The following is a 20835-nucleotide window of genomic DNA, read 5'->3' as shown; positions in this document are numbered from 1 at the left end:
GGAATATTATTGCATTGAGGATATAAGAGAAGAATCAACTTTTTCTGAACGATTAACACTTTCATTGTTTATATCGTCTTTGTTATTTATCAAGAAAAATCTTGATGATCTATCGGTAATCTTGAAAGAAATTTCTGCCGCTATTTTGCGTGGAATTGTTTTAAAGATTATAACAGATGTCTTTTCGTGGTTTAAGAAATAAAAAACAACGATTTCTTCGTGAGAAGAGGAACTTTGTCGAAAAATTATTTCATCGGCTTTAAATATCTAAATCATATGAATTGAAAAGGAAACAGGTAATAGTATGTTCAGAGTTGTACACACGCACACACACACACACACACACATATATATATATATATATATATATATATATGTGGAATGTGAAACACGGCGTATTGCGTTATTAGACGATAACCATTAGTTATTAGGGTCGATTGGCACGAATAACTCGACGTAAGGACCACGTTAAAAGAGTCGTTACAGTCTACGTGCGTATATAGCAATTACGGTCTTCCGAACGTCGTTGTTCATCGTTGTGCTCACAGACGGTAGAGATCCATAAAATGTCATAACAAATTCACTTATAACAACGGATCTTTGATGTTTCTCCTTAATACTGTTTATTCTATCGAAGGCATATCATTTAGAATTTTGTGTTTTTTTTCGCGTCTAAGTTATTTAAAAGCCGTCCTTTTTATACTTGTCTATGCGATATTATTATTCGTGTGATTTAGTAGAAACAGATACGCGCGCGCACACAGAGAAAGAGAGAAAGATACACACACACACACACACACACACTTTTCTTTTATTTTCTTTTCTTTTCTTTTTTTCCATCAGTAATTTAGCCGTAAACGCTCTTGTTCTTATCAATGTGTTAAGTGACAGCAATGAAGTTGATGCATATTTTTACCTCAGCATTATCCCACGTAGCGGTAAGTGCTTTAACTAACTAAATCTTCTTCGAATAAAGCATGGCTCAGATAGGAATAAAACTTGGTGGATTTTAAAAACAAAAACAAAAAGAAAATTACATGTGTGTGTGTCTCTATATACATATATTTTTTTTTCTTTCACATATATATATATATATATATATATATATATATATATATATATATATAGTAAAAGAATATAGAGAACGTAACGAGAATATTCAAAAATGTATATTATGATATTGAATTATCCTAAATGATATTATCATATTAAATCTAAAAATGTAATTAATGTTGATTTTGAATATTGGATCGAAAAGATTTGACATTCCGCGTCATTGTAGTAAAATGGTGCGTGGGTCGGAAGTACGTTACAAGTATAATTTCATATTATTATCAATGTTGAATTTTATCAGATGAATGGTAGCAAAAGTTTATGGTCAAATGGTTGACCGTTTTGCTAATTATATATAAAACGATTATTTAATTAAATATTTATGAAGAAGGCTAACGCGCATTCGCGTCTTATAATTTTGGATGGAACATTAGAACGATCATAGTTACTTATCTATAATATCCTCGATACAAAATGTTTTTTATATTTTTTATTCAACATTTACACCAGATTCATCTTACCTAAAAATAAACTTCTACAACTAATGGTTAATATTTGTACTGCACCATATCTTTGCAAGGATGATAATATTGTATTATGTGTGTATATATATATATATATTTGTTTTTTAAGTAAAATGAGGGGAAACAATACGAGCCAATACAACGACGACGATTTCTTCAGCGACGGTGGCCCTTGCCCACCTTGTCGACTTGCGATTAACGAGGAAACCGGTAGACTAAAGTACGTAATTTGTGAAATTTGCTCTCCATTTTTTATTCTTCCTTAATTATTCGTTTCTTTATCTTTTTTAATATTTTCATTAGATGGTGCACAGAAGGCGACGATACTTGGCGATTTCGCGTCAGACTAATGCTACTGATTCCTGCGGTTTTATTGCCAATCACTATAATTTTCATTGCTTTATCGCGATCGCAAATCACCGATAAATTACCCCATCGTCGTACATTTAGCGCTATTCGCAATTCTCAAGAACAAACTAAGAATAATTTCGTTGAAAATTATAATACCTTGCTCCGATCATCCGAGAGCAAAGAAATACAGCACTCTGTCGATGGGAATGAAGATGAAGATGAAATTCGTATCTCCGAAATTCAAACAAGTTACGTACCGCCAAACGTTCATTTTTTAATACAATCCTCGAAACGACGGAAGAGGCATACGGATGCGGTAATATATATATATATATATATATATGTGTGTGTGTGTCTGTGTGTGTGTGTGTGTGTGTGTGTGCGTGTGCGTGCGCGCGCGCGCATATGTATATGTATATATATGTAAATAGGAGGTTCAAGCAAAGTCTCATCGGTTTAATTCTATCTAATCTTATTTATGTACTTATTTTTGTTTGTTTGCAGGAAACAACGGTCGAAAAAAGGAACGATTACAGCGGTATCAAATCGATCGACGAAATACGCGACAAAATTCTGCCTAAGGAGAAAGTAGTCGTAAGTAGCAAATCCCACATAAAATAATTAAGCAAATCTTTGAAAATCATATCATAGCGAAGTTCGAGATTGATTTTAACACAGATAGCTAGTGGCGTCACTCAGAAAACGACTACAGGTACGTCGAACGACGAAACGGATTATTTTCTACTCGATTATAATCCAGAATTAGAATTCGATGAGCCCTACGCATACAGCGATATACAGGATTACGAAGACTACTCGAAGTTGGTACTCCCTTTTCTCATTTTCATCCTACGTTCACGTAGCGTTTCTAATCGCATTCTGCGTTCTTCGTTCTTCGTTCTTCGTTCTTCGTTCTGCATTCTGCGTTCTACGCGTAGAGAGGTAAAGACGGAGCACATGGTTACGGAAGAAAAAGAGCAATTAGATTTTGGGCCATTGAATCAAAGATATCGAAACGTTAAGGATAAGACGAATGAACGATCGCAAGACCGGCTAATTGATCATACCGAGCGGATTAGCACTTATTCCGTTTCCATTGGCAACGCCTACGGACGATGGCCTGTACCCGATCACCAGGATAAAGACGCCCCAGCATCGGCTTTCCATGCATTTTGGAAAGACGAAGGAAACGCGAAAAGCATCAGAGAGGCTCAAGGTATGCAAGATGCTGCATACCGATCAGTTTTATCGATCATTTTATGGCTCATATTAAGAGCTGATACTTTATCTTAGCAAGGATAATGTTAGAATACATGGATAAGACTGCCAATCCGTGTCAAGATTTTTATCAGTATGCTTGTGGAAACTGGGAGAAACGTAATCCCATTCCAAAGGATAAGGCGGCCTACGACACCTTCGAGATGTTAAGAGAATCATTAGATATTGTTTTGAAAGAATTATTGGAGGATAAAGTTCCGCATAACGTCAGATTAAATACTGACGACGCAACGGTCAAAGCGAAGTATCATTTTCAGAGTTGTATGAATTACGGTGAGTTAAAATCGATCCAGCCGAATATTAATTTCCTTTTCTTAGGTAACGATTAAATGCATAAATGACATGTGCCTAGAGATCTTGGAGCAACGTATGGAACAGCCGGTGCTAAAACTTTTAGAGGAACTCGGCGGGTGGCCAATTTTAAAGTCCGATTGGAATGCCGATAAGTTCGACTGGTTGCTTTTGGTCGCACAGTTGCGTCTGTATAATAATAATATCCTTATTTCCGAATGGGTTGGACCGGACATTAAAAATAGTGACCAATATGTTATACAAGTGAGAATGTGATATTATAATAACTTGAAATCCTTGCGGGTTCTTTAAATACGGATAATAACATCAAATTTTCTTCGATATTTTGCAGTTCGATCAAACGTCCCTTGGTCTCCCTACAAGAGACTATTTTCTTCAGCCATCTAATATGATTTATCTGAACGCATATAAAGATTATTTCATTAAAATAGTAACCCTTCTTGGTGCTTCTTTGCAAAATGCCACAGTTCATGCAAATCAACTGATAGAATTCGAAACGAAGCTCGCGAAGGTATAACTGTAATAACAACAACAACAACAACAACAACAACAACAACAACAACAACAACAACAACAACAACAACAATAATAATCATCATAACAATAAGAATAAGAAAAAGAAGAAAAAATAATAATTATTATTATCATTACGTTCCTCATAGATAACATTTTCACCCGACGAAAGACGGAACATTTCAGAACTTTATCAGAAAATGAGCATTGGTGAATTGTGTTCGATTGTGCCTCAAATCGATTGGCGTAAATACCTTTCGATCGTTTTAGCACGTCCCGTAAATAGTTCTGAACCGGTTGTCGTATTTGCCCTACAATATATTCAAGATTTGGTAAATTTACTCTCAAAAACTGAACCCAGGTGAATATCTTTATGTCCTTTACCATTTTGGCATTAGCGATACAACTGAGATTCTAACAACAGTTTTCGTCCTTTTTCCTTTTTGCTTTTGTTTTTTCAGAACTATAGCAAATTATCTTTTATGGAGATTCGTACGTCACAGAGTGAACAATTTAGATGATCGATTTCAAGAAGCTAAACAAAAGTTTTATTACATTCTCTTTGGGATAGAACAAGCCCCTCCTAGATGGAAGAATTGTGTATCACAGGTCAATGCCAATATGGGTATAGCCGTTGGTTCCATGTTCGTTCGAAAATATTTTGATGAAAAGAGTAAGAATGATGTAAGTTATTCGACCGCATAAAAGAATTAATTCAACAAAAGAACACCATTTTTCGATTATAATGATATATAATAATTTTTTAAATATTAATCATAATTATGTAGACGCTATCCATGACACGAGAGATACAAGAATCATTTAGGACATTATTGAATCAAACTACTTGGATTGACAACGAGACGAAACGATTAGCCAGCGAAAAAGTAAATGCTATGCTTTTAAGAATCGGCTATCCCGACTTTATCCTACAGCCACATTTATTAAATGAACGTTATAAGGATGTACGTCGATTAAATTCTCTCAATATCATTATCCGTTTTATTATACAGTATAATCCACTTTGATTTGATCTATTGTCCAGGTCGTAATCCATCCGGATAAATACTTTGAGAATACGTTAAATATTTTACAACATTTGACAAGAGTGGAACAAGATCGTCTTGGTAGTTCGGTTAATAAGACTTTGTGGAATACCGCGCCTGCAGTTGTCAACGCTTATTACAGTCGCTACAAAAATCAGATAAGTCAGTCCTCTTTCCGATATTACATCAATGATATTTTTTATTAGATTTTGGTTGCACTAGTTTTTCCTTCCTTCCTTCCTTCCTTCCTTCCTTCCTTCCTCCCTTCCATCCTTCCTTCCTTCCTTCCTTCCTTCCTTCCTTCCTTCCTTCCTTTCTTTCTTCGTCGTAAGAAAATCAATTATTAAATCGGCATAGATATTTCATTGACGAAATTTCATTGAAGAAATTTCATTCTAATCAAATTATCATCAATAATTTGGTTACTAATATTATACATTTAATTATAAGAATTAATATCGCAATATGGTGAAACGCCCTATGTGTAAGGTATCAAGGTAGAAATCTAATCTGATCCACGAATATCAATGGGATTTATTGCATTTCTCATTTTGTACTCCCCCATCTCAGTGTTTCCAGCGGGCATACTACAACCGCCCTTTTATCACAGATACTTTCCAAAGAGCTTGAATTATGGAGGCATCGGTGTAGTGATCGGTCATGAAATTACCCATGGTTTCGACGATAAGGGTAGATTGTTCGATAAGAATGGCAATCTACACAGATGGTGGAAAAACGAAGATATCAATGGCTTCCATGAAAGAGCAAAATGTCTTATTGGTAAAAAATTCATTGGTATCGCATCAGTATATATAGTCTGTCTTGAATATACTTCATTATCGATAAAAAAGTTCAGCTATATTTTAGACCAATATAGCCGCTATACAGTAACCGAAGTTGGCGCACAAATCAACGGTATAAATACACAAGGAGAGAATATCGCTGATAATGGAGGCATCAAACAAGCATTTAAAGTAAATAATAATCTTTCTCTTTGGAATATGAGGGATATTATACAAAATCTTTATACATGTAAAAGATGATAAAAATGATGTTATAGGCTTATGAAAGATGGTTGTATATAAATGGCGATAAGGACGAGACTCTGCCTGGTATTGGCGCAACCGGAAGGCAATTGTTCTTTTTGAATTTCGCTCAAGTTTGGTGTGGTTCAATGCGACCAGAAGCTGCTAAAAATAAATTAAGAATTGCTGTTCATGCTCCTGGAAAATTCCGCGTGATCGGTACGCTGTCGAATTCAAAGGCTTTCGCGGATGTCTTTCATTGTCCCCTTGGTACACCTATGAATCCTATTAACAAATGCTCAGTTTGGTAACATAGCCGTAGATAATTATAAAAAATATCCTTTCAAAATAGATCACACGCTCACACACACACGCACGCGCACACACACACACACACACACACACGCTCACACACATATATATATATATATATATATATATATATATATATATATATATTGCCTTCATCAAGTATAATTTTGCAATAAAGGTTATCCTTCGTTCAATAGAATATATTTTTAACTCGATTTATCTAAGAAACCGAATGAATGTAAAATTAAAGGAAAAGTAAAACAAGAACAGAAGAAAGAATATAAAAAAGCTTTGTTTCAAATTTCAAATTGTAAAAGCAAGAAAATCGTAAGTCAAGTTTATGCCTTGAACAGTGCGTTCATTATTTTATATTTTGCCTTCTTTAATGTTTTGCCCTACTAATGTTTACAATTTTTTACGAATAATAATGAATTATCAAAAAGACATTCCATGTCACCAATGAAATACATTCTGTACACGTCGTTAATGTTAATTACTTTATTACGTAATACTCACAGCGGTTCAAAAACGCACGAGTTGTTTCCACGCAAGTTATACACATAAAGAATTTTCGGTAAAAACAATAAAAAATGTATATACATTCCTTTATAAATAAATATAATATGTATATCTATATGTGTTTATATATGCGTATACATATTCCGTGAGTTCTTAGTATGCGCACTTAAAACATGACGTTCATTACCCATTAAAAATCGGAATGAATATTATCGATTCTATGTTGAGACCTCAACAGTTTGGTTAATGTTGTGTGTGTGTGTGTGTGTGTGTGTGTGTGTATGTGTATGTGTACAGGCTGGCTATATAGATTATTATACCGGTATATTTCCTTTTGTCTCGTTGCTACGCTTCTACTTGTTCATTATTTTTACTTTTTTTATTTTTTTTTATTTTGCACTTTTGATATCCGTTCCAGTTTGTTCAAATTTCTGTATAATATCACAATTAATTTTAATGCAACGAGATGTTTCCCATCTTCGAAAAAGATAACGTATACAAATGCCTAAATAGTCTCCATATTCTATAAATTCGACACTTTCTTTATTTCGATATTTTCTACGACAGGAGCAAATTATATTGTCGTGTGTGTAAAGAATTTACACATAGTATTATATTGGTGAACTTCTTTCATTTTTTCGTTTTCCATTTTGCTTTCAAAACTTCCCCTTTATTATAGAAAGCAAAAAAAGAAAGAAAGATAAGGATATTAAAGATTCTACGAGATATAACGTTTCAAACAATTCGGAAACAAAGATTGCTCTCTAATGGTGGAAAGTTGAAAAAATATAATTATTAATAATGATTAATGTGAGAATGGGAAGATATTTGAAACGCGTTATCAAACAGGAGCTAGTACTTGACGTACTTACAAGAATTAATAAACTCTGTCAACCTGCACGTGTTTGCAGTAATTTGTAATATATACATACATACATATATATACGCGCGCGCGCGCGCGCGCGGGTATACATATATATGTATGCATGCATGTATGCACAAAGAATACTGCATAAGTAATACAACCCCTGTTACTGCAAATGTTTCGTATGAATTAACACAAACCGTAACAACATTTCAAAAAAGGACACATTTGTCACACAGAGATTCCAATGACCTTAATTCTATTATGTATAGACATTATAAATCATTATTACATGAGCTTGGACATTTTACCTTCTACAGCATTTTATCAAAATTGGCCTATTAAATATATAAACATATGTTTCGCGTGTGCTACTTCCGTCCACTTAATAAAACGATGTGGAATTATACCATAACTTCCTGTTAACGTCTATTAATGTCATTATGTATACGTATTACGTGATAACAGAGATCTTCACTTATGCAGAAACTGGTACTCCAAAATGTCTTCTTCATCTGTAAAGAATAAAAATATTTCATGTTCCAAAGTACATAATGTCATATATCTACTGCACTAAAAGGGCGCTATACACTTAAATACACATACATTCTGTTGCAATTATAATGTTTGTGCAATGATAATTCAAAAATATAATCTGTCAAAAGTGTGTATATAATAATAATACAAATGCAAGCATATCAAATGCTAAACATCAATGGTGCAATAAATTTTATTTGTTTGTTTTATTTTTCTTCTTTTTTTTTCTTTTTCTTTTTCTTTTTCTTTTTCTTTTTCTTTTTCTTTACTATTGTCGAAAGGTACTGCCTCTCTGCAAATATAGAATAATAGTTTTCTTTCGAAACAATAAAAGTCCATACTCAGATTACTGTCGCACAAGTAGCCAAACCTTGTAATCGTAATCGTTCTATGCTCTTTAATGAAATCTAAAAGAAAATATTAAAATAAAACTACACTCACAAATATTATCTCTGGTATTGTTGTCCAAATTACTTGTCAGCGTGCGACATTCTTCGTGCATACGTCGCCCTGCATAAACCATCAGCGCAGCACAAGGCACAAAAAGGATTCTATCATGTCTTTGACATAATAATAATCCATATGCATATAACAGCAGTCAGAAAGTAAATTGAGTGGCTATCAATTTTCAAAATAAAAAGCAGACGCGACCTTTTAGAGCAGCAGAAGTGAAAAAACAAAAATTAAACCAATGATATGTCTGTGAACCGCAAAATATATCAATAAAATCCATCGTATTTAAACCAACAATATATTTAAATATTATTAATGATATGAAATTATTTAGTAAGTTTATTAAAAGAGTGAAACTCTTGAGGTGCTCAGACATATTATATCAAACCTGTCGGCAACATAAAATATTTTTATATTTTACAATGATTTATAATGAGATAATAGAATGATAATATTGACGAAAAACTTTTGTAACTAGTTTTCACGATACATACATATAGATAGAGATGCATAATTTGTTAAATTAAAACGTTCAATTTCACTATGCAATTTTCCATACAAGTTATAGTGATGACAATTATCTTTTTACCGTTATTAACTACCATATTATCAATTAATGTATGAAATCTTCTACCAACTTTTATATATATGTGCGCGTATATATATATATATATATATATATATACACACCATATCATTGGTTATTATTCAGTAAGCAATTTTATGTATCTATATCTATCATATATACAATACATATATAATGGGTTTCCAAAGTATGTCTATAAACAAGTTGCAATATTTATAATTATTAACGTTTATAATAATTTATTTAATTAATATTAAAGAAAATATTATCATTAATAAATTATTATATAATAAAATCGAAATTCGAGCATAAAAATGAAATTTGAAAAATTGCATAGATTTGATTTTACAAAATTGTTCTTTCTATTATTGTGAAACAACAAATACATAAAATTTGCAATGGTATATGTGTGTGTGTGTGTGTATATATATATACATATACATACATATACATATATATATATATATATATATATATATATATATATATATATATTTATATATACATCCACACACACTCGTGTTCAGCAATTGAATTCATAAATTTTAAAAGAAAATATATTCTAAATACTATGCAGTGCATGAAAAAGAATTAACCATAATATAATTTGGAAGTGAACACAATTTTATATACAATATTTCGGTCCTAGAAGTATGCACAAAATCATATTTTCGATCAAATCGTTTCTTTGTATAAATGCAGAAGGCATTTTTTGTACTGAGAATATATAATAATTTATATTGTAAAACTTTTTTAAACTGAAAGTGTATAATAAATAAATTTTACTAAACAATGAAAAAGAAAATGTAAACAAAAATATTTTTTATAAAATATCATTAATAAGTGCATACACCTGAAAAATACGTGTACAAGTTTTGTTGCTTCCTTGTACTTTTAACACAGATAAGATGGCACATTTAATACGAGAATAATGATTTAACATTATATATGTACACATTATCGAACCTTTCATGGTGTTATACCAAATAATACAGTTGTGAACAGCTTTTTTCATTCAGATAATTTTAGATGTTTAGAATAAAATAAAAGCGTCCGTGTCACACATATAATAGTAATAGTAATAATAATAATAATAATAATAATAATAATAATAATAATAATAATAATAATAATAATAATAATAATAGTAATAGTAGTAGTAGTAGTAGTAGTAGTAGTAGTAGCAGTAGTAGTAGTAGTAGTAGTAGTAGTAGTAGTAGTAGTAATAGTAGTAGTAGTAATAATAATACTACTACTACTACTACTACTACTACTACTACTACTACTACTACTACTACTACTACTACTACTACTACTACTACTAGCACTACTACTACTATTACTAATAATAATAATAATAATAATAATAATAATAATAATAATAATAATAATAATAATAATCAAACGATGCATCAACTATTGCATAATGTGCCTTTATAAATTTGGCAAATGCCTGACTTTACACATTCTTCATCATATAAAGATTATTTAAGGCAACAGTTGGTGAATCGTTCAGTACATGGAATAGTACATTGTTGATTTTAAAGGAATAGTTGGCCCATTGTCGTAGACAGTCCTAAAATGCAATGAATGGAGAAATATTAATATTATTACAGACCATTTATTACATACAGGTACACATGCACTATATGCTATTAACACCATATTTCAACATACATTTCTGTCAATAGTGTTATTGTTGTGATCATGCTTGTGCTTTACATTTTGTGCTATCATGCTTTTTGCAAGTAGAATTACATTATGATTAAAGCGTATATCACTGTGCATCTATTACAGAAGAAATAGATTTCCAGTGATAAATAAGTAATTCATACAAGTAATTTCATATTTTGATACACCATTATCTAACATTTAATTTTAGGGAAAATTATAATAATATTTCTATTTTTTAAGAGTAACTTTAAATGTACTGATATAGAAATAAGCTGTTTATATGTACACACGAACATATTGAATGGATTCTATTTATAGACATTCATACTTATATGAAGGAATAAATACTGACATAAACATGAGAGTAAATTTTCCAAAAAGTTTTCAGCAAGAAATTGGCTTTAAACTGTACATAATATCTTCATGGATTAATAATAATCTAATAACGTCCAACAAAATAGCAATTATTTAATATATAAGACCAGTGTTAATTTATATATTATGATTATATCAAATTTTAATCTACTACAAAAAAATCATTTACTGGTACATCTATTATAGTATAACTATGTAACTATATTTGTTATGTTTTCATCCAATCTACACGCAGTTTAGCCAAAATAGTACGTCTGTCACAAATCTAATGAATTGAAAATCTGTTTGGAACTTATTTTTCTTTTTCTCCTCCTTATTATTATTACCATTACTATTTCTATTACTAATATTGTTGTTATTGTCGTTAATATAGTCGCTTTGTTGTCGATATAGTTACTATCAATGTCAATATTGTTATTCTATCTCTAAAAAATAAGTTTTACCTATTCATTCCATTAATACTAATACCAATATTATTATTAGAATACATAAAATTCTAAACATTTTTACTTACAGAAAAAAAAAAAGAAAAAAAAAAAAAAAAAAAAAAAAAAAATTAATAATTTAAATATCCTTTCGCATGACGGAGCGAAGATAATTTTATATTACATTTTCAATTTAATCTTGTACTACATTGTATTATTCAATTATTCGTTGAAAATATTTTAGGCGATAGAACCAATAAAAAAAACTGAGATATCATTAACGTTATTTAAAATTTGTTTAAATTATTTTAATATTGTCAAAGATATTATAATATTCCGTACTATATCAAGAGGTTATTATATAAAAAGACATTAGTATTTACATTTATGTAATACATGCAAATATTGAAATAAAAATATGTTAAATAGGTTTAAAACTAAAAATTTATTACACAGCATAGTGCAAATGTGTATTAATACACATGAATAATACCAAAAATATTGCAGGCTATATATACCAAATTAATGAATGAATACTATACTATCATGCAAGGAATGATATTGATCATAGCTACACTAATAGATGGATATAGTAATTAGATCGTATAACGTATTAACATGAATCGTAAAAAACATCTTAAATCAATATCCAAAGTACAAGCCAGCCAGACAATGTAAAAGTTTATATATATATGTACGTATGTATGTGTATGTGTGCTCGCGGTGGCGCGCGTGTGTGTGCATACATACATACATACATACATACATACATAGATACACGCACGCACGCGGGCACACCCACACACACGCGCACACACACACACACACACACACACACACACAATGTACTTATTGTTATGTCATATACATAAGATATCGCGTAACATTCTATCATATCCTATGTTCTCAGTCAGACTTATAAGTTATCTATTTACACAATACTAGGCATCTACATAACATCGACAAAAAATTCACAAGGATTGCCCATCGCAATACGAAATGACTGTCTACTACCAGATAAGTCTTGTTGATTTTGTTGAGTTCCTGAACCAGTTCCTGTCTGTACAGATTGCTCAGATCCACTGGACCGACTATGGCTTCCATTTGACCTTTTACCATTCGAACCATTCCCATTACCAGAATTCTTACTTGGCATACTTGGCACAGATGGGATATGTAATTCCGATTCGGATGCTGAAGAACAAGACTTCAAGTCGTGGATAGGTTCCTTACAAATATGTTCACTACCTGCACTGCTACCACCTAATAAATCAATGAATGGCCGTATAATCGGCACAGTGAGATCTTTCCATATATAAATGTATGAAATATAATTTGTTGCCAATGTTCTCAAGCAACGATATCAAGGGATCGTATGTGAAATAGAATCTAACAGTATAAATGATAAATTTCAATTGACAATAAATCTTACCTGAACCACTATGAACACTTTCCTCTCTATGATATCCATATACAGTTGGTTCATTAGTAAAATTAAATGGCATTGGACTGTAACCAGTCGCAGAATGAGGTGCATAGGTCCCTGAGTAAGGCATGTCCCAAGCGTTAGGAGGCGGCAAAGGTCCAACCGTATCACAATCTAATTTCATGCTGCTCATGGCAGAACACAGATCACCGAATATATAATAACATTGTTCGGAAAATGTGATCTTATTCACAGTATGTCTGATGAATCCAGCTTTTAACATTAATGATGCGTATTTTCTAGCTTCACGACGATCAATAATTCCTTCTACATGTGTGCTAAGCCAATCAACAACATCTGCCCCGATAAATGCATTTGGAATTGTAATTTTAAGCCACATGCGATCACGAATTTCCAGACCCGAATCAGGACGTGCCATGGCACGTACTATTGTTGGCATATCTGTATTAATGGTAAGGTGAAGTTCCTCTAGTGGTCCTATTCAAAAGAAATTATAACAATTATTAAACACGATTAATATATTATGTGTATGTGTGTGTGTGTGTGTGTGTGTGTGTGTGTGTGTGTGCGTGTGGGTCTGTGTATGTATTGTGATTAGTATAACTTACGTTCTGTATCTGGTAAAGTACTTGCAAGACTACTTGATGTAGATGTTAATGTTGTTGCACTTGGCGGACGAGGTGGGAAACCTTCGCCTCGTATAGCCGCTGTATGTGCTACCCATGCACCCGGATCTATAGGACGCACTGGTTCTGTTCTTGGTATGGTAAAATAACCTTTTGGATTCGGATCCCAACATTTTGCGACAACTAATTTGATAGGTCTAAAGCAAACAAAAATAACTAAATAAATAAATGAAAAAGAAATGTATATCCTTATTGTAAGAATATATGGTTTTCTTTTTCTTTGTTCTATTTTTTTAGAAAAACATCCTTCTTTCTCTCTTCAAATAATTCGATAAAATAGTACGCACACATTTACAAACAGATATAATATATTTAAGATAAATAAATTCTCTCTTACCCTGGTTTTTGCACAACTTCACGTAGAACTCTTACCGCCTCATCATTTGACATGTTCTCAAAATTAATATCATTAACTTGAAGAATCATGTCACCAGGTTCTATTCGGCCATCTAAAGCTACAGCTCCCCTATATCAATTACAAAAATTTATTTCCATGGAAAAATATTTAACAAGTACAAATGTGAATGGAACTATCTTATCAATTAATATAAATCAATAAAGGACAAATTTGCAGTATATTTGAAATAGATTTCTTGTAATAATCAAGATAACTTCTAAAATATTGTACATTACAAAATATAAAATATCTAAGTATTTTCCTGTATTTGCTGAACAATCAATTTTTATTGTGTCAGATAAGGAAAGAAATATTTGGAAATAAATAAAGCTCCGACACACATTCAGATATATATATATATATATATATATATATATATATATATATATATATACATACATATATAATGAGTACGTGCGTGTGCGTGTGTTAAATTTCATGATATTAGGCCTCTGTTCTCACATGAATAATACAGAGAATTATATAATAATATATGCATGTAAATTTCTGTATAATAATGCATAGCGATAAGCATGTATTCAATAATAGTGCACACACACACACGCACACACACACACGAGCGCTCACGCGTATATACGTATATACGTATATGAGGATTTAATATGAAGAATAATTCTATGAAATAACACTAAATAAGTCAAGTATCATACCCTTTCATTATAGATCCAACATAAATTCCTCCATCTCCACCTTTATTACTTTGTCCAACAATACTTATTCCAAGGAAATTGACAGTGTCCATATTTAATGAAACCGTTATGATATTTAAAGACATTGTGCTATCTGTGATACTGCTAAATGAGGATGTTCGAGACATAGGAGGTAATCTGTGTCTTCTTCTTCTTTGAGGTCTACGTCGATCTAATACGCAGAAAATAAATATGAAAATTTAACTAAATAATTATCTGAAAGTAATTGAGGCAGAACTAAAAATAAATAACAAAAGCTTCGATTAAAATGTAAATGATATTACATATTAACCTAAAGTTGCCCTGTCAACTGCACTACTCATATTAGTATGACGACCTGTTGTAGATGTAATACGACTACTTGCATCATCATCCGATTCTAAAAATGTTGTCGTTTCTAGATCTGAGCTCAATATTGAGGCAGTTTCATAGCCATGACCAGAGCGATGCTTGGAATGACCATTTATTCGCAATCCTATATGCAATAAAATGCATAAAAATATATTAATTTACGTTTCCTTTTTTCTTTTCTTTTTTTCTTTTTTCTTTTTTCTTTTTTTTTTTTTTTCTTTTTTTTTTTTTACCAAATATATTCTTACAAATTTATGTTGGCATACACACAAACCATTATATTTGTTATATTTCTCATATTTGTCTGTATGATGTCTTGAACTTTTATGTAAATGATGTCCTTGTCGGCTACTTATAATACTTTCAGTTTCTGTTAATGTATCATCATGCGAAAGCGGTGGTGGGCCACGATTCGTATGTCCTGGTGTTACATGATCAACACGATCATGCTTTACATCACTGTGCGCTACAGAATCGGTACAATGTGAAACACCATCCGATACATTACTGCCTTCGGCAGACACCAACTGTCAAAATTAAACATAAATGTTTTAAGATTCCATATTATACGCATTGAAACTTGTTGTTATATAAAGTATATGTATATGTATATGTATATGTATATGTATATGTATATGTATATATATACCTTTTGGAGAAACATATTTCTTAAAAAATGTATCATGATAATAGATGAAAATTGATAAATTTAATAAATACTAATAGTGAATGATGTTCCACAAAATGTCAATAAATAATAAGACAATAAATAAGCCTTACAATATATATCATATATGAGTATATTTATTTTATATTTAGTATAAGCTTGTGAGCATGCATTTATATGGATATTAAATATGTGTGTGTGTGTGTCTCTTAAATATTTAAGAATATAATATCATATAGAAATTATTTAAATAATAATGTAGATAAACATGTCTTACCCATGAGACTACTCGTCCATTGAAGCATGGAAGATGCGCATCGTCGTCTACAATCTCTTCTTTCACAACTCTAGTAGAAAAATAAAATAGAGAGGAAGGTTAAAATGAAAGAATTTACCCCGCACGCGCACGCACACGCACAAAGCGAGTATATAATTATCTTTCAATCGAAATACAGACAGCGTATTATCGGAATAGGCATACTATTGAAATAAACAGAGAGAAACATAGGATCTATAAAGATTTTCTATAAACAAAGGGCCGAATAAAAGAGCGCGGCGAGCGAAAAATAAGAGACAAGTATCATACGTATCGTATATATCTACATAAGATGCGATCTTGAAATAACACATAGAGCGTATCATCATTATAATGGCTTGACATTTATCTCGAAACAATAAAAAATATGATGTAACGTTATCAACGATAACGATCGAAAAATGTGAACGTTTAATATTCATTTAAATTTGATTCTACTAAATATATTTATATCAATTGAAGACCAACCCGAAGTCATCGTCCATTGATTTGAAGAAATACTTGTAATTCGGTCGGTTGAGGACATTTTTAAAATCTGCCAAAGTCACCCTCTCCGGTGATATAGTCAGCTTCACCAAATAAGGTGTTTCTTCGTCGTCAATATGGTATATAATTTTGGTTTCCTCCATGATCGTGAAATAAATAATTCTACGTTGGTTTGATAGAGAAGTTGTATCAGTCAGGCCCCCACTAACTTGAGCAATTGTCTCAAACCAATATGGCGCGTTGCAGTTCGAGCCAAAGCCCTCACGCGCACAAAGTTTTTTAATAGCATGTAGTCATGGAATAGACACCAAGCACCATTGATTAAAACATTCCAATATAAAAATGAGTCACAAAAATCTATTCGTTATTATTCCAAAAATTCTTCCTTTTCGTCTATTCATATTCTCCTGTACCGTTCAAATAAATGTCAACACTCCTCCCGAGACGTAATCGCTAAAGCGGACCTTCCATTGCGCCCCCACTTCGCTACTGTCACGTTCGAAAATCCGCCGATGGTGCTACAATCGCTTCCAATGTCTCTTATAAAAGATACAAAATGAATAAGAAATTAAATATCAAATGCAATTTTAGATGTTTTAACGTCGTCTTAAATTGTTTTTCGCATCATGATGGCATAAAAGCTTTCTTCTCCTTCATACAATACGTACTAGAGCACAAATACGTGCTTCCTTACTCGAATCAATAAAACATGGAAATACTAATTTCGTAGGGATTTTGGTGTTGCGGCTACCACTGTATGCGCATATATATATATATATATATGTGTGTGTGTGTGTGTGTGTACATACATACCAGCCACTAATGCGTTAATTCTATCGAATGTACGGTATTTTCGTGATTGTATCTTTTTATGTTTTATTTTGAAGATAACGACTTTCATCAAATTCACATTGACGAGTACTTGAGTATAATCTCTGGAATGAATCAATCTTGTTATTCGGGTACTTTTTTTTTTACGAGTGGAAAAAGTGAACGAAAGTAACTCGACAACGGCAATGTTAACGGTGTTGTTTTTAGGGCGACACGACGAATGAACTAAAGAAAATGTTTTATCGATAGTTTCATTCGACAAGTATTGAAATATTAATGAGGAAATCGAGCAAGATCATGGACAAACGACCAACGATGATAGATTAGTATAAGTTTCGAGAGCTCGCCCGGAGGCCTTAGGACGATCTCCTGTCATCAGCGATAGTTACGTCTTACAGTTACGCATGATCAACGATTTTACGAAATTATAATATATTTCGATAGAAAATATTTAATAAGCGCATGAAATTTATATTAATATTAATATTATTTGAACCAGTAATTCTTTATTTTTGCCAAATGTCATAAATTATTTATATTAGTTTATATATTTTCAAGTGATTTTATATAGATATTAAATTAATTTTACTTCAAGTGAAATATAAGAAATAAAAAAGAAATTAATTTTCATAATCGCATAATAAATATAAATCTTATTACATTTATTCTATTTCTTGGAAGGCATTTAACTCTGAGCTGATCCCGTGTATAAGGTCTGCAGTTAGACCGATCATTTTTCTGCAATATATAATTGTTATAATATATCAATATTTAGTTTTGAAAAATATAAAAATTGTAAGAATAAATATAATCTATTACCAATAATTATCTGAAAATCCATATAATAACTGGCGTGTTCTATTACATTAGAGGTCCATATTATACATTGTACGGTCAAAAGTCTATTTGCTGGAAAATATTTTATTATATATTAGAAATATCTCTTCATAATATTCCTATATCCGACAATTTAATCGCAATACGTTTTTAATCGTTCTGCATTGAATTTATGATATTAAAAGTAAAGTTACGTGTAAGATTCTTAAATTTTATAGCAACAACAGGAGATACATAATCCTTTTGCCCTCTAAACGGAAAATATTCAATGGGGAAGCCAGGATTAGGAATGTATTCAATTTTTCCAATATGTTCCTTGTCTATATTGTCTGCTCCATTGCAAGATAACCAAATGTAGGGCTATTTTACGTAACATAACACATACGTATTATCAAAGTATTTATATTAGAATCTTATTTAATGGACTTTAAACGGCATACTTTATCCGATTTCTTGATGATCCTTTTCAAAAAATTTGGCATATTATGTGGTAATACAGAGGATCGATTATAATAACGCGGAATCCAACCAAGTCTCTACAATGCGCGACATCAAGTTCTTATAAGTGTAAGTATAAAAACAAATACAATAAATAGCATAAAGTAATTGTAATCGTAAAGATCGATTATAATCGATATTTAATGAAAAAGTAATGAAAGAAAGAAAATGAACTTACTTTATTGAATTTAATTAGAACACAGGGCTGAATTGGTATTGTATATCCATAAGGGACTTTTCCGCAAGTACCGAGACTTTTTACATCGAAGAAACAGGGCTTTAATTTACTATATGGTCTCAATTGACCCTCACTGCATTTTAATTCTCGTTGCGAGCTATTCATCGTGTAATCTGTGTGACATGGTTTTTCGTTAATATTTTTTCATTTATTCTTTTTTCTCCCAAAATATTTGTCGTACACTGGGCTTGTCACGAAAGAAAGAATTATATTTGCGAGCTCTACATATATATATATATATATATATATGCACACACGCATATATACACATATATATATACATATATATATATATATATATATATATATGTATGTATGTATATATTTGCGTACCTTTTAGAAAGTCCGTTAAAGCTTGAACGTATCGTTTCGATCGAGCATTTTTATTAGTTTCGCTTATCCAAATGATCGGCGAAGTAAGCGGTAATGGAATGTTCGGTTTATAACCGATTCCTGTGCAGAATGTTAAGAAATAAAATATAAAGGAGCAATAAATGAAGAAGAAAAGTGAAATTAATAGATGAATAACCTGGATTTTCGATAATCAACGATGTCGGTAATAGATGAAGATCTTCTAAAAGATTTTTAACATTGAGCAAACCACTGTACGTAAAGAACGGTTTTTTTACATCCTTTATATATGAAAGGCTCAAGTGCATTTGCAATGCAAATATTAAACCGAGAACACCAAAAAAGAAAAAGTAAAAGATGACCACTTCACCTGTTTCGTTTATATATATATATATATATATATATATATATATATATATATCTATATATATATATATGTATATGTATATGTATATAATCTCATTATTTCTATATCACAAAATATCCATATACGTAAAAAGTATTATATATAATTATTAATTTCCGAGAAACTGAGGAGGGAGAGAAAAATAAATTTGCTCTGTGCGCGATAATAGATATAATTCTAGCAAAATAATATTGTACTTAGAAAAGGGAAATCATACAAATAGATTATATTTTTACCCCACTCTTTTGCAGTTCTATCGAAAAGTGTTTTTTTTTCATTATTCCAAATAAATCTCAAAATATTTTTAACTGGGCCCAAATCCGGTTGTGGTCTTCTTTCTTTATAATAAGTTTCATCGTGTAAAATAATCATTCCTATATTTTTCGTGATTATCGTACTTGTTATAATTGACGTGCACATATGGTGTGTGTATGTATGTGTGTATAGATATATATATATATATATATATATATATACATACCAATTACTTTTTCTGATTCGTGCAAGTGAATCGCGATCATTATTATATCGATAAAATATTCAATTATATATACATGAAGCTGTAATATTTGAACGATACTTTTTATTGACAAAAGGATATTTTGTTTTTTGATTTTACTTTTTCGAATAATAAAAAGATACTTTTAATAAACAATTTCTCAAATTTTTTTCTGTCCAACAGATTAGTGCGAAGAATAGTGCGAGTCGGAGAGAATTTCAAATGGATAGAATATCCAATAGAAAGATGCAAATACGTCTAATTTTA

General features: G+C 31.1%; 3 protein-coding genes across 19 annotated transcripts; 1 reads left to right on the top strand and 2 right to left on the bottom strand.

Annotated features, from left to right (window-relative positions):
- Positions 1-5: 5 nt before the first annotated feature.
- On the top strand, positions 6-7048 carry LOC124946353 (neprilysin-4-like). 14 transcript variants are annotated; one of them, XM_047486886.1, is made up of 16 exons: positions 6-115; positions 197-296; positions 844-938; positions 1687-1797; positions 1881-2244; positions 2433-2522; positions 2580-3144; positions 3222-3479; positions 3559-3761; positions 3850-4029; positions 4181-4392; positions 4493-4715; positions 4820-4996; positions 5077-5239; positions 5648-6051; positions 6138-7048. In XM_047486886.1, the coding sequence occupies exons 4-16, from the start codon at positions 1691-1693 to the stop codon at positions 6411-6413; spliced, it is 3222 nt and encodes a 1073-aa protein (XP_047342842.1). In that variant the 5' UTR covers positions 6-115; positions 197-296; positions 844-938; positions 1687-1690; the 3' UTR covers positions 6414-7048. The 14 variants fall into 14 exon arrangements, 10 of the variants coding, with proteins under 10 accessions (XP_047342842.1, XP_047342843.1, XP_047342851.1 ...); XM_047486887.1 differs by lacking the exons at positions 6-115; positions 197-296 and adding an exon at positions 425-551; XR_007100013.1 differs by lacking the exons at positions 6-115; positions 197-296 and having other exon boundaries at positions 506-938; positions 5648-5857; positions 5929-6051; positions 6138-6180.
- LOC124946356 (segment polarity protein dishevelled homolog DVL-3) lies at positions 6898-17567 on the bottom strand. Of its 4 annotated transcripts, XM_047486898.1 has the most exons (11): positions 16891-17567; positions 16384-16453; positions 15714-15966; positions 15381-15563; positions 15050-15260; positions 14319-14447; positions 13904-14118; positions 13281-13772; positions 12863-13111; positions 8777-8845; positions 6898-8313 (listed from the first exon to the last, which is right to left on the bottom strand). In XM_047486898.1, the coding sequence occupies exons 1-11, from the start codon at positions 17049-17051 to the stop codon at positions 8273-8275; spliced, it is 2073 nt and encodes a 690-aa protein (XP_047342854.1). In that variant the 5' UTR covers positions 17052-17567; the 3' UTR covers positions 6898-8272. The 4 variants fall into 4 exon arrangements, with proteins under 4 accessions (XP_047342854.1, XP_047342853.1, XP_047342855.1 ...); XM_047486897.1 differs by having other exon boundaries at positions 6898-8845; XM_047486899.1 differs by lacking the exon at positions 8777-8845 and having other exon boundaries at positions 16891-17565.
- A 723-nt stretch (positions 17568-18290) lies between these two features.
- LOC124946361 (sodium/potassium-transporting ATPase subunit beta-1-like) lies at positions 18291-20481 on the bottom strand. The gene is made up of 8 exons (XM_047486910.1): positions 20306-20481; positions 19842-20033; positions 19646-19765; positions 19253-19425; positions 19017-19112; positions 18771-18936; positions 18559-18648; positions 18291-18477 (listed from the first exon to the last, which is right to left on the bottom strand). Exons 1-8 carry the CDS (start codon positions 20439-20441, stop codon positions 18470-18472), a joined length of 981 nt encoding a protein of 326 aa, XP_047342866.1. The 5' UTR covers positions 20442-20481; the 3' UTR covers positions 18291-18469.
- Positions 20482-20835: the final 354 nt, after the last annotated feature.

This window comes from Vespa velutina, chromosome 2 (assembly GCF_912470025.1).
Source record: "Vespa velutina chromosome 2, iVesVel2.1, whole genome shotgun sequence".
Lineage (NCBI taxonomy): Eukaryota > Metazoa > Arthropoda > Insecta > Hymenoptera > Vespidae > Vespa > Vespa velutina.
The sequence above is the reverse complement of the archived record's forward strand: the minus strand, read 5'-3'. Positions and strand labels throughout refer to the sequence as shown.